The following is a 13,919-nucleotide window of genomic DNA, read 5'->3' as shown; positions in this document are numbered from 1 at the left end:
TAATTCACACTTTCATCCAAATTTCTCATGGGAAAATGATTTTGTAGCCCAACCACATGAGCACTTCCTTTCCCAGCCTCAATCATTTCAAACTAATGAAGGGTCTACATTCGATGCATATCAACCCCCTCATGGGAGTTCATTAGAAGATACCTTCAATCTATTTATGCAAGGCCAAATGGAAATTTTTACACAAATGTCCAAATGTCAAGAACATACCATTAGAGTTACAGAGGACATTAGGAACCAATTGACACAGCTAACACAGACTTTGAGCATGTCAGAGCCTGTCCATCCCAACTCACTCCAAATCCCATTAATAAAATCCATCATCAAAAGTGAAAGTCAGGAGCAGGACATAGGAGTGACTGTCTTAAGGAATGGAGAAATAATTGAGAAACTTGATGCCCCTAGGACAGTACACCCTTTGGTGCAAGAAGAGAGAGTGGTTGATCACAGTGAGGTAGATGTCAATGAAGCCTTGGAGGAAGAAAAAGACCAAAATGATGTAAGAAAAGAAGAAACCTAGGAGAAAGAAGAGGATAAAATTCGAGAGCCAAAATGTGAAAAAATCATAAGTTTATCCACATTTACCCCTCAATTTCTATCTTTTAGGTTAGTCGATATTATTGAGGATCAAATTAAACCAAACACGTGTGAGATGTTTGTGCAAATTAATGTGCCATACGCGGATATAATAAAACCAACACCTCCGGACGATATATTTTCAAAATATATATGTGCATTCATGAGAAAAATCAATTTATATAATTTTGAAAATAACTTTAAAAGTGGTGTAGTGAATGGGAGATATTATACGATTAGGTGGGCAACCACTCATTTGATCCTTAATTGGAAGAAAAGAAAAAAAAAATTCTAAAAAAAATAAATAAATAAAAATATAATAAAATAATTTTATATATATATATATATACATATAAGTTGTTCCTTTTCTTCATTACTTAACTAGTGTTTCTCTATGTGCAGTCTAAATAAAATTTCTCCATACGAGTTTATGTATTGAAGACCGCCAGGTATGCCTATCTTCTATCATTTTATTGCCAATTGAGGACAATACGCAATTTAAGTTGGGGGTAAGGTGTCTACAAAATTTTACCTAAAAAAAAAAAAAATTAAAACAAAATTAATTAAAAAAAAAATTGAATTGAGAGAGACAGAATTGACGCTGGTGGTAGCCATCTTTTCTTGGGCAGTGCAATCACACTGCCCTATAAAGAAAAAAGGCACACTGCCAAATGTTGAAAACAGAGGCGCCGAGCGTTGAAAAAAAAAAAAAGGGACACTGCCAAATGTTGAAAACAGAGGCGCCGAGCGTTGAAAAAAAAAAAGGCACACTGCCAAATGTTGAAAAATGAGACGCTAAACGACGTCAAGTCTGACGGTGCAATTATGGCATGCCTCGAGTCGAGTGTAGAATAGTGATGCCCATTGCTCTATAAGAGACTCCATATCTGTATGAGGCAAGTCACCCCTCTTGAGCTCAATCTTCTCTCCTTTGTGTTATTCTCCGATCAGGTACTCTCATCCCTTTTGTAAAGTTTATAGTTCTTTACTTTCTTCTTAGTATAATTTTTTTTTAAAAAAAAAAAATGGATCTTTATCTCTCAAAAATTCACAAGTACTATCCATCTCTCCCGCAGAATGATTTGAAAAAAATTTATGTTGCTAGGTGTGAAAGACTTAGGTTGTTGATGCTTAATAACATCCCTGAAGATATTCGTTGGCTGATCGAAGCAAAAGTTCGATTAGCTGGTGAAACTTCACCTAGTTTTAAGCATTTTCCAGGCTTAGGGAAGAGTAGTTTTGCGAAGAAAAGAAGAGCGAAAAGAGTGAATGGTTGTTACAAATGTGCTCGATGGACCTGTAACACACGATGCAAATCTGTGGGGTTTACGTCCATAAATCGAGAAGATAAAATTAGTTTCATAAAGGATGGACTGAGTAAGGAGTCTCTGGATGATATCCGATTGACTCTTGAGACGCATCCATGTGGAATAGTGCAAAGAGAACTTCTTGCTTTATGGACCCAGTTCAGAAGTGACCACCAACGCTATAGTCTTGGGAATCTGACTAAAAACGACCCTGTTTGCCAATCTATAAGAAAATTGGATGGAAAGCTTATCCCCACTTCATAGAAAGTGTTTAAGCCGTTTCTGGACGTAAAACCAGAGAAAGATGTGAGCCACAATCACAACTACTTATACATACGCATGATTTTTGTTTGTATTTATTTCTTGTTGAATTGTTGTATAGCTACTTTTGATCGCCAAACTTCTTTTCAGGACATACAAAAGGAACAAACATGGAAGGCCAGTTAGTTCGTCGAATCAATACCATATGTGTACTTTGTGGCTCTCAACTTGGGAGCGATATTTGTTACGCACTTGCAGCGAGCGAACTTGGTAAACAATTAGGAGAGAAAAAAATTAATTTGGTATATGGAGGGGGAAGTCGTGGATTGAATGGTTATGTTTCACAAGCTGTACATCTTGGAAATTCATCTGTGGTAGGTGTAATGCCAATCCCTTTAGCTGAACCACATATTTCCGGGATTACACGCGGTCAACTTATAGAAACGACTTCTATGTCTGAGCGCATGGCTTGTAAGATTTATCAGTCAGATGCCTTCATTGCTTTACCAGGAGGTTTTGGAACACTTGAAGAAATCTTTTGTATAATCTCCTGGGCCAAGAGTAATCTCCATACCAAACCCATTGGACTTTTAAATGTTAACCATTTTTTCGATGGGTTACTCTCTTTTCTTGATCAGGCTGTGGACCAACAGTTCATTTCTCGTTCAGCAAGAAAGATTCTCATTTCTGCATCCACCATTGATAAGCTGCTAGAGAAATTACATGCTTATGTTCCACAGTACGATCCTCATGAGCCTCGGATAGATTGGTCTAAGGCAATTAGTAACAAGCGCCAAAGAGGTCCGATTAATTTAGATTTATCACTGTGAGAAATGCTCTTTATTAAGATGGCTGAGTAAGGAGTACTTTTTGTACTCTTGAGACGCATCTAGTTATTGTACAACTCGCAGAATTTTTCTTGATTGTGTTCTTTAAAAAAAAAAAAAAAAAAAACAAAACAAAACAAAACTGTGGAATGTTGTTAGCAAAGTCTTTGATAAGGTGGCTGAGTAAGGAGTACTTTTTGTACTCTTGAGACGCATTTTGCTTATCTTATGACTTGCATAAAATTTTTATTTTGGTGTGAAAATATAAATATATATATATATATGGTGTGCTCATTTGTTGTTTAAGTTTTAGCAGTTCACAGCAAATCTATGGACTTGTGGAGTTACAGGTATTCTTAACAACCCTAATTTATTACTGCAATTCAAGTTTGAGGGTGTAAGGTTTAGTTATGAATTATTTGGTTCATATTTAACTGTGAGTTTGCTATTGCTAGTTTGTAGTCTTGTGTGAATTGATTATCTTTATCTGCTCTTATAAAAAAAAAAAATTATTATGTGTTTTAAATAATGCTATTCCTAAAGCTTTAAAGTTATGCACTGATAGCTTGTTAAGTTTGCAATACGAAACATGAATGCATTGATTTCTCATTTGAAAACGTTTATGCATGAGAATAAGTAATTTACATTTATCAGGGATTCAAAATTTAGAAATTGGTTATCGGTCATAAAGTCAAAGGTAACAGTAATTAGCTGATTAGTACATTGAATGATCCCTCAACAGAAGTGGAGACTATTACCCAAGCAAGTGTTTGAGCCTAATAACCGTTAATTCTGAGTGAAATAACACTTACTCTAAATATGCTCTCTTGTTTATCTTATCTTTTCAATGGCTTCAAAATATCAATTCGCTTTGAATGTCTAGTATGATAGCGGATGAATTTGACTGGTTTCAAACTATGAATTAGATGACTGAGAAGCATGATAGGGGGATCAATTTCTTTCATTTTGAGCCTATTTTTTTTCTTTAAATCAACCTCTTGTTAGCCTATTTGAGCCATTTGTAGTACAACTTCTTTCGTTACCCTCGTTTAACCCATAACCATATGAATTTTATCCAACCTGGTGTGATTTTGGGAATTAGTCTGTTTATCTATTTTCATATTTAAAAAGAAAAAAAAAGAAAAAAAAAAGAAGAAAAAAAAAAGTGAAAAAAAAGGGGGCAAATTCTCTTAGCTATTCAGCATAACTGTTTCAAAATGAATGCTAAAAAAAAAAAAAAAAAAAAAAAAAAAAATCCCGACACACCCTTTGCACACTCTACCTTTTCTTTGACAATCCGTATTAACCTTATAGCCCCATTACAACCCAGTCCGGTCCCTTTTGATGCTATAAATCATGTGATCTCAGAATTCAAGTTTGGAGTAGGGAATCATGTTTAAATTCAGAAGTTACTCATCTAGAGCATTATTCCAATCATGAAGCTATGTCAATTTCTTTGTTCTTTCATGAAAATACGTTCCTTGTATTTGGGATGGCACCGAGTTTTGAACTTTTTCTGCATTTACTCTTATAACGGTGCACCCCCTTGTGTGTACACCTGAGGAATCCTTTTTATTGGAGAGAAAATCCATAGTAAGATTTGAAGTCAAAACTTCGAGGGAGTAAGTCTGTGTGTTGGTTATCCTAATTTCCATTCCTGAGATTGTATGACCTTTAACCAAAAATCTGATTTAGAATGCTAAATTATTTATTTAATTTTATGCATTTCGGTTTCGAATTTGAAATTTTTACATTCATACAGTTATTGTGAATAAAGTTTGGCAGGTGTATAATCTGCTTGCTAAGGGACTAGCAATGTTTAAGTTGGGGGGTATGATTAGTGGTTAATTTTGTAAAAATTTTGTTATAATTATACCCTTCTTTCGATCTTAAATATGGTTTAAATTAGATATTAATATATATTTTATGGTTATATGTAAATTTAAATTGAAAGATGAATGAAATGAAGTTCTAAAGTAAATAATAATAATATATAAAATTATATATAATACATATATATCATTATATGCATGCATGTAATATATATATAATATAATCTAATATATATGTGCCATGTGTAATACATATATATAATATATAATTTATTAATAACATTAAATTATTTTTATTTTTTTTAGGCATGAAGAATTCAAGCCCATGAAGACTTAAAGTCCATGAAGAATTCAAGTCCATGAAGAAATCAAAGCCATGGAGAAATCAAGTCCATGAAGAAATCAAACCCATGAAAAATTAAAGTCCATGAAGAATTCAAGCCCATGAAGAATTAAGGCCTAATTTGAGCAACCCATGGAAAATATTATTTGGAGAAGGCCCAAGGATTATTTTTAATCCTAATGAAGATTAAAAACCAATTTATAGAAATCTATTTTTATTTTTTATGTGAGAGCTTTATTAGATGTGTTTTTTAGCTAAAATCCATTTAACTATTAGGTGGATATTATAGCTAAAATCCATTTAACTTTAAGTGTGTGAGTGCCCATTAGATATAATTATGTCTAATTGAATAATTGAAATTATGTGGTATGTATTGCATCTTGTGGTCTATAAATAGCTCACTTGATTGCATTTGTAAGGGTGATTATTATTCTTGAATAAAAGTTTAGTTGTTTCCTTATAATTCTCTCTTTGAGAATTGTTCTTGTTCTTTCTCATGTTCTTTAGTACTTTCTCTTATAATCTTACTTTTTTTTCTTTCTTCTTTTAAATTCTTATGTCATTTATTATTACTTTATTATTCACCGCCTAAATGGCCGGTTAATTTGTGCCTTTAAATTTCTGTAATTTTAATTCTTGTCATTTAATTATTCACCGCCTAAATGGCCGGTTAGTTTATGCTTTTAAATTTCTGCAATTTTAATTCTTGTCATTTAATTATCCACCGCCTAAATGGCCGGTTAGTTTATGCTTTTAAATTTCTTGTCATTTAAATTCTGTTATTTAAATTACGTTATTTAAATTTCTGTCAATTAACTTTCAAATAAAAATGAGTAGTTAAAATCTTGGGTTAAGGCAAGGACAGTGTCCAATGCCAATGATTCCCAAAGAAAACTGCGCTTTAAATAAGTAACATTAATTTAAATTTCAGTATGACTGTGTATTAATTATTAAAAAATCACTAGGTTTGGATTGGAGCGTAAGCCTAACTTAGAGCTTTCATGCCATGTATGAGAGTTACTAGAACTGGAAACGCTATCATACCCAAACCCAGATGATTAATTTAGTTGTTTTGTATATTAATTGTAATTGGATTTATGGTAGTTGCTTAAATTAGAATCCCGCATATCATGTATGGGGATTGCTTAACCTAGAACTATCATCATCTCTAATTGCATTTAATAACAAACCCTCATATCTGAAATTAAATTAATGTTGCTAATCTTATATGCTAAAATTTGGAAATCAACGGGTTGGTACTGAAATTGTCTTAACTCAAGCACTATCCAAATTCATATTTTTACGTTTAATGTTTATTTCAATTTTTGCCTTACTTTATTTTCTAGTATCTGTTGTCTAAAAACAAAACCATAAAAAATCTTGTTGTCAATTTGTCCAAATGCGTGTGCGTGTGTGTGACATTCTTTTTCTTTTGCCATAAATAAATCTCTCAGTGGACGACCTGGATTCATCCAGAAAATATAAATTTAAATTTGGACTACAACTGCACTCGTACACTGGCGAGTATAAACCTCTCACTAAAATAAAAAAAATATAAAAATTTTATTATGATTTGTTTTTATTGTGTTTTAATTGCAGGGTGAGAGTGCAGTCAGACTTTATTACCAAAATTGAAACTTTTGGATAAAATCACAAAAACACAAAAAATGTTTGAATTTTTCATGTTAATAACTTTTTTTTACATATTTGCATGTGAGACCCACTTAAATTATTTTAAAATACGAGGTGTTATGCCATGCCATAGGGTTTTGGACGCCAACGAATTAGATTCGAGATTGTGAATAAAATTGTAATCAATTAATCAAATCAGAATTTATTGCTAAAATTAAAATTTTTAGATAAAATTATAAAAAATATTTAAAATTTTCATACTAATAGCCCATTTTCAAATGATATGAGGAAACTATACGGGGTAATGAAATTTAAGAAAAGTTGCCATCATTTTTTTATGGCACAAGGGTGGTGGATGTATTTTTTTATAAAACCTCAAATGTAATTTGGGAGAAGTTTATCCTACATCTAATATATAAATTTGTAAATTAGTACCTAAGTGAGTGGTTCCACTTGAATAACACTACGTGTCTCAAAGTCCAAGCATTAAATTGATTAATTGAAGATAACTTAATTTTGATCAGTTTTTACACCAATATTCTATTCTTTTATTTTCTCTATATCATAACCAAAAAGGTGTTAAATCCCCAAAAAGGAAAAGTTCAACAATTAACTATTGAAACGGGGCTAATTAAGTTTCAAAATAATTAGTTATATAAAAATAATGGTTAAATCTATATTTTTGTTCTTGTATTTTTATATATTTTTATATAATTATTAATTTTTTTATTATTTTGATTATATAATTAAATTTAATTTTTAAGTCAATTTAATCACTATATTCTGATTTTTTTTTGTGTGACAACACAAACTTTTCATGTTTTAATTATGCTAATACATTTATATTTTTTAATTAATTTAATTCTTGTACTTTCATATGTAAAAAAAATAAATAAAGTAAGATGATAAAATACACGTCACACTCTATTCATATCAAACTAAAAGATTTAAATTGATTCGAAAATTTAGGTCTAAGAATATAATCGAAACAATAAAAAGTTTAAGTTATCACAAAAAAAAAATTAAAATATAAGATTAAATTAATTCAAAAATACAAATTTAGAGGTGTAATTGAAACAACGAAAAGTTCAAGTAATAAAACGTGAAAGTATAAGAATAAAAATATATATTTGATCTAAAAGTAATTATAATTTTTGAAATAAGGTAATGCTAATAATTATTTTAAAGTTTAACAAAAATAAGTATATGGCTTAATATGTTTGGGGCTCTCAATAATTCAAAAAAATGGTGTTTGGTATGCGAAGGTTAAAATGTCAATATTCATTATCTTAATTATTAAAAATTATTATTTTAAATTTTTATCATGATCAATAATAAATAGAATCGTTATCTATACCATATCATATTAAAAAAAAAAACTATATAAACGAGAGACATTAGATTAATTATAATATTTGCTTTTTCTTAACGCGACAGGGGTGTTTTAGGTGAAATTTTCGCTTAGTGCGAGGGTGGAAGTGCAATTAGGAATAGAGAAAGTGGAGTCGCGTCAATTTAAAGCCGTCCCCGCTCCCCCCCCCACCCCCCCCCCCCCCACCCCCCCCCCCCCCCCTCTCTCTCTCTCTCTCTCTCTCTCTCTCCACACTATATATACGTGTCTATAATATGTAATATTCTTCACCTCGCCGCCTCCTTTGTGCTGTATCTGTTTTCATTCTCATTTCTGGAAGCCGCTTTCAAGTTGCAGTTTCAGAATCGGGAAAATCGAATCAAATGGTACGACTTCTCCCCCAATCTCTCTGGTTATTCTTTCTGCTCGCAGTTTTCATGCTCCGATCTGGCCGATTTCGTGCCCCCTTTCAGTTCGGTTCTAGGGCTTTCGTAACTCAGTTCCTGCTCTATATGTGCTCTATATGGATCGCGACCTGTTACGTTCGTTGTCTAGGGGAAAATTTTATCCTCTTTTAGTATTTTTGTTCATTTGAAGAGTTTTTGCATGTTAAGAATGGAGCTCTAGGGCTCGGTGACATTTGTGGGGCTGAGTTTGATGTTTTATTTTCGTGTGTGCGCGCTTTTGCAGGCTTTGCCGAACCAGCAGGTTGTTGATTACCCTAACTTCAAGCTCGTCATTGTCGGCGATGGTGGAACTGGTAATTTAATATTTTTTTCTTTTTCCTTTTTTATCTACTTCCTCTACCGACTATTTCGCATACGTTTTATCAAGAATCTCTTGGCATGAAATCGTTATTTCTTTTGACAAGCGTTTGTAAATAATTCACTATAATACAACCAAATAAACCATCTAATTACGAATTACCAACTTGAAGTTGGAAAAATCCCTGCAATACGGCAGGATTCCCAGGACAGAAGATTCTTAGGGCCTGTGTTGCCACTAGACCAAGACATCGTTGACAAGTGTTGCCACTAGACTAGGACAGAAGATTCTTAGGGCCTGTGTTGACAAGTGTTTGGAAAGCAATTTAGAATTGTTAACTGAGATGAGGCAATTAATAAAGTTTTTCCTAGAAAAAGTTAGCCAGACCATTTGCCATTAACAGAACCGATAATTTCTGAGAAATGGAACTGCTCTCGTTCATATTTTTTCAATCAAAGCTTTTAACTATTCTAGTGAACATCACTGATCAGCATACGATTTAGTTTTTCAATAAATGAATTCTTTGATGCGTACAGCTTTGGATGCTGAATGTTTTTGAATGATGCAGGGAAAACAACTTTTGTGAAGAGGCATCTCACGGGGGAATTTGAAAAGAAGTATGAACGTGAGTGTGTAATAGAAGCCAAATCTTTCTTGGGGTTTCATTGTTGGATCACTTGTATATGTAGATTTATTCTACCAGGCATGAATGGATATTAATTTGATATGTCAATTCTTTTGTTTCAATAGCTACCATTGGTGTGGAAGTTCATCCGTTGGATTTCTTCACAAACTGTGGGAAAATCCGATTTTATTGCTGGGATACTGCTGGCCAAGAGAAATTTGGTGGTCTTCGAGATGGTTACTAGTAAGGTTTTTGGAATCAGTTACTATTTATGAATGTTGACAATGCTTTGTTTTACTTGACTGTGACCTACAGATATGTTTTACTTCATTTGCATTCCACAATTTGTATGAAAGTTCTGGACAACATTTTATAATAATGCTTTATACTTCATATTTTACTAAGATTCTCAATCTATTTTGGGCCTTGATAGAAATTCGACTGAAGATAGGTTGGAGAGTATGGATTAATTTTCATAAACTTTTCCTAAAATCAGAATTGCATATTTGAATGCCAGTTTGCGAGTGTTGGACAAAACTTGCAATTTAGGCTGCTAATTGGTCCAAGACTCCAAGTAGTTATGGGTTTCAACTTTCAACCGTCTTTTGAGATTAGAGGGTTGAGGGTATCAGAGTTTGATTTATGATTTACATAGAGTGATAAATCATCAATCATCATCCTTAACTACACCTTATCCTAACTTAGGGTCGATGGCACGACATTCATAACGTCAATTGACTTTTCAAAGTCACATTGACAATCCAGATCCATTAACAAGAATGATGTGGCTAAATTTTACATTGGATCCCTTCTTGAGACTTTCCACATCGTGAATTTGTAACCTTTCGATCACATTTGTGAGGAATGTTATCACAAGGTTCCTCATTTTCCAGGGTCGGGGTGTGTCATTTTGTTCGTAACTTTACCCTTGCAATGCAAAGAGGCAATTCCCACAACTCAAACCTGTAACCTTTCCATCACAAAGGAACAACCCTATTGTTATTATCAAGGCTCATTTTTAGTTGGATAAACAATTTTAAAAAAGGTGTTTCCAATGCATGAGACTCTCCGTTTATGAGGATTGGATAAGGGTAATTTTTTGTCAGCAAGCTTACCTTTCCTTTGCAATGAGGCTGTTTTTGCAGCTCAAACTCGTCACCTTTCAATCACAAAGGAACAACCTTATTGCCACCACTAAGCCTCACGCTCATTTTGATAAACAATTCAAATAATTGTTTTGATGAGTAAATTTATTCACTAATGGAAAAGTGGAAGGTTCTGCGAAGTGAAAAATTGCTCAACTATATTATTGCTATCTTGATGGTCCACGTGAATTGAAGCTATCATTGAAACTATCAACTGATTACAATGATGGTTTCAATTAAGGTCCATAACACTAAGGTCTTGATGATGACTATAATTAGGGCTAAGGTCTTGCGATGATGATATAACTGGAATGTGTTTGTAATTGACTAATCAACCTAATATACAAATAATTCCTAAAAAAATGACAAACTTAAAAATAAATTCAAAAACAAAACCAACTGGATCAATGACTAATTGATCTGCCCTCTAGTCTTGTTTTTTTTTTTTTTCTTCAGTTTCTCAGTTATCTATTTTATATTTTTTTAAGAAAACAAAACTGCTTTTTTCACTACTCAACAATCCTAAATTGTTATTGTTGTAGACTTGTAGGAGCTTTAGTAAATAGGCCAAAAACAGATAGTAAATAGGCCTCATTTTATCCCAAAATGCAACTTAATTAGAATCGTGTAGGGTGATGATCTAGATCTAGGACCTATGATTATACAAACCTACACAGATCCCACTAATGCCCTATTGAAGTACAGTCCCTTGTGCCATCCGGCTCGGTTCCATGAAAATGGTACAATGAGATTGGGATTGTGCTAATTAGGTTTTAAGAGGAATTGTGCTCTCTGTTGGATTTATCTACCTTCGAAGGCTGCTGGTGTTACAGTTCCCTAGCTGACAGTCTTATTGTCTGCAAGTGACAAGAAGATTGAAAGCCCAGTTCATAGTTTGATTTGGAAACTATTTCCATGAATGGTTTTATGGGCTTTCTCAATCTGTTAAGATTGGATTACTTGTAGAAGATCTTTTGCAAGAAATTTTATGGTGGGTTTACTCTGCTGCATAGTCTCTCAAAATGACTTGTTAACTTTGTTTATATTTTAGGTCCTTGGCAATAGTCTGAATGCTTTTAGATTGGTTTGGTGCTTATTGCCATTTAAGCCACTAGCTGTAGAACCTTTGTGGAATGTCTTGTTTGCTCATCCTCTTCTAGCTCCTGGTTGTGAATAGAATGATATTCTGGTTTGCTGTCTTTCTTTTATATAGGGTTCACCCCTTTATGGAGGTTTTGTATTACACACCATTATTTATTGAAAAAAAAAATTGTGCATTCATGCTAAAATCTTCTGCATCTATTTACAGCATTCATGGGCAATGTGCAATCATTATGTTTGATGTTACTGCTCGGCTGACCTACAAGAATGTTCCTACATGGCATCGAGATTTATGCAGGTATGTTAGAAAAATATGTGTAGCTTGTTATACTATGGCTCCTTAGTTTATCCAAGTATTAACTTTACCATTTGTGGCAAATGCAGGGTCTGTGAGAATATACCCATAGTTCTGTGTGGAAACAAAGTTGATGTGAAGAACAGGCAGGTCAAGGCAAAGCAGGTTACTTTCCACAGGAAGAAGAACTTGCAATACTATGAAATCTCTGCAAAGAGCAACTACAACTTTGAAAAACCTTTCTTGTACCTTGCTAGGAAGCTTGCCGGGTAATGGAAGTAGCACGTTTTTCCTATATATGTTTGTAGATACCATGGCCTGTGCTGAAAATGATTGCTTTTCTGATGTTAGGGACCCCAATCTCCATTTTGTGGAGTCTCCTGCACTTGCTCCTCCAGAAGTTAATATCGACTTGGCTGCACAGCAACAGTAAGACTTATTATTGGAGAATCTGCTTTTGCTTTTTTGCCCGTTAAATTTTTATTGATAATATCTGAGTACTAATAGGATCAACCTACCATAACAAAAGTCTTACTTGGGACACATCTGTTTAAGTTTTTTCTACTTAGGTGATCTCAGGTTGCTAATCCAACACTAAAAGATGATAAATTAGTGTTTAGAAAGCTTTCTCGAACCTGGTCAGTGAAGATGATTTCCGAGTCATAGTTCGGTGACCCTGTGAGATTGGCCATTAATGATCTAGGAGAATCAAAGATTGCATTGAAACTGTGTGATCAATATGTGGCGTTCCTTACCTCTTTGGTACTCTTACAGGCACGAAGCTGAGCTTGCTGCAGCAGCTAGTCAGCCGCTTCCTGATGATGATGATGATGCATTTGAGTGAAGTGCTTGGAATGATGGGGAGGCTCTTATCTGTTGCTATATCCTTTCCTATGCTCCTTTTTATTGGGTGCTGAGTTCTCCCCAAATTGTCAGCATTTCACTGTTGAATGTGAATGTCATTTCCATAGTAAGACAGTCCTGGCTGTGTTATTTACTCAGGTTGACGCTTATGTCCTCGTGGTAGAAATCTTTGGCTGCTGAATGAATCTCTTGATTCACTTGAGCCTTATACAATTTTACCCTCCTTTATTGAGCTGATAGCCATGGTTGCAGCCCATCTCTCTCTCTCTCTCTCTCTCTCTCTCTCTCTCATGAATTGGCTGCGTTATGTTGAATAAGTTGATCCGACAATCCATTAAAACCTCGTAAGTCAGAAAATTGTTATTCTTCAATTGATGGCTTTACGGTTGTATTGTGATGCTACATCAGACTATCTCAAAACGAGGGATATTCAATTCTGTTGCTTTTGTTTTTTTTAATGCCTATTCTTACTTGTCAAGCCTTGAAGAAAATGTGGCTCAAATAGGTACCCACCTTCGAAAATAATATTTGTTTTTAGAGCTTCCTTTCAAGACGCCACTCCTGAATCTTTCCACAAGAATTTTAGTCTTAATTGAAGCTTGCTTAGAAGATAAAACTGAAAATTGAGGGAGAAATAGCAAGAATTGTAGGGAGAACAAATTGAAATTAGGGAGAAGGGAAATTCAAGAGAAATAGGAGAGAGAATATACTGAACTTCAGAAAAAATAGAAAGAATTTATTTTATATTTTTTGATAATTCAAACCATGATGTCACGGCATTGAAGGTATAGTTTTATATATAAGTTATTCCAAATTCTATAAGATAGTTATCATATCCTCCACAACCAGTAATTATTTCTAAATCACTCCACTACCTTTTCAACACTCAATAATATCTAGAATATAACTATAAATAATTACTAAATAAATATATATAACAACTAAAAATAAAAATAAGAAAATCCTAATGTTTGGGGTCGTGACAT

At 33.5% G+C, this 13,919-nt stretch overlaps 1 protein-coding gene across 1 annotated transcript; it reads left to right on the top strand.

The window, feature by feature from the left end:
* Positions 1-8,364: 8,364 nt before the first annotated feature.
* Positions 8,365-13,187, top strand: LOC127806171 (GTP-binding nuclear protein Ran1B). Its single transcript, XM_052343277.1, has 8 exons — positions 8,365-8,524; positions 8,829-8,898; positions 9,472-9,528; positions 9,654-9,771; positions 11,983-12,072; positions 12,159-12,338; positions 12,421-12,498; positions 12,844-13,187. Exons 1-8 carry the CDS (start codon positions 8,522-8,524, stop codon positions 12,911-12,913), a joined length of 666 nt encoding a protein of 221 aa, XP_052199237.1. The 5' UTR covers positions 8,365-8,521; the 3' UTR covers positions 12,914-13,187.
* The last annotated feature ends 732 nt before the right edge of the window (positions 13,188-13,919 follow it).

This window comes from Diospyros lotus, chromosome 7 (genome assembly GCF_014633365.1).
Source record: "Diospyros lotus cultivar Yz01 chromosome 7, ASM1463336v1, whole genome shotgun sequence".
NCBI lineage: Eukaryota > Viridiplantae > Streptophyta > Magnoliopsida > Ericales > Ebenaceae > Diospyros > Diospyros lotus.
The sequence above is the reverse complement of the archived record's forward strand: the minus strand, read 5'-3'. Positions and strand labels throughout refer to the sequence as shown.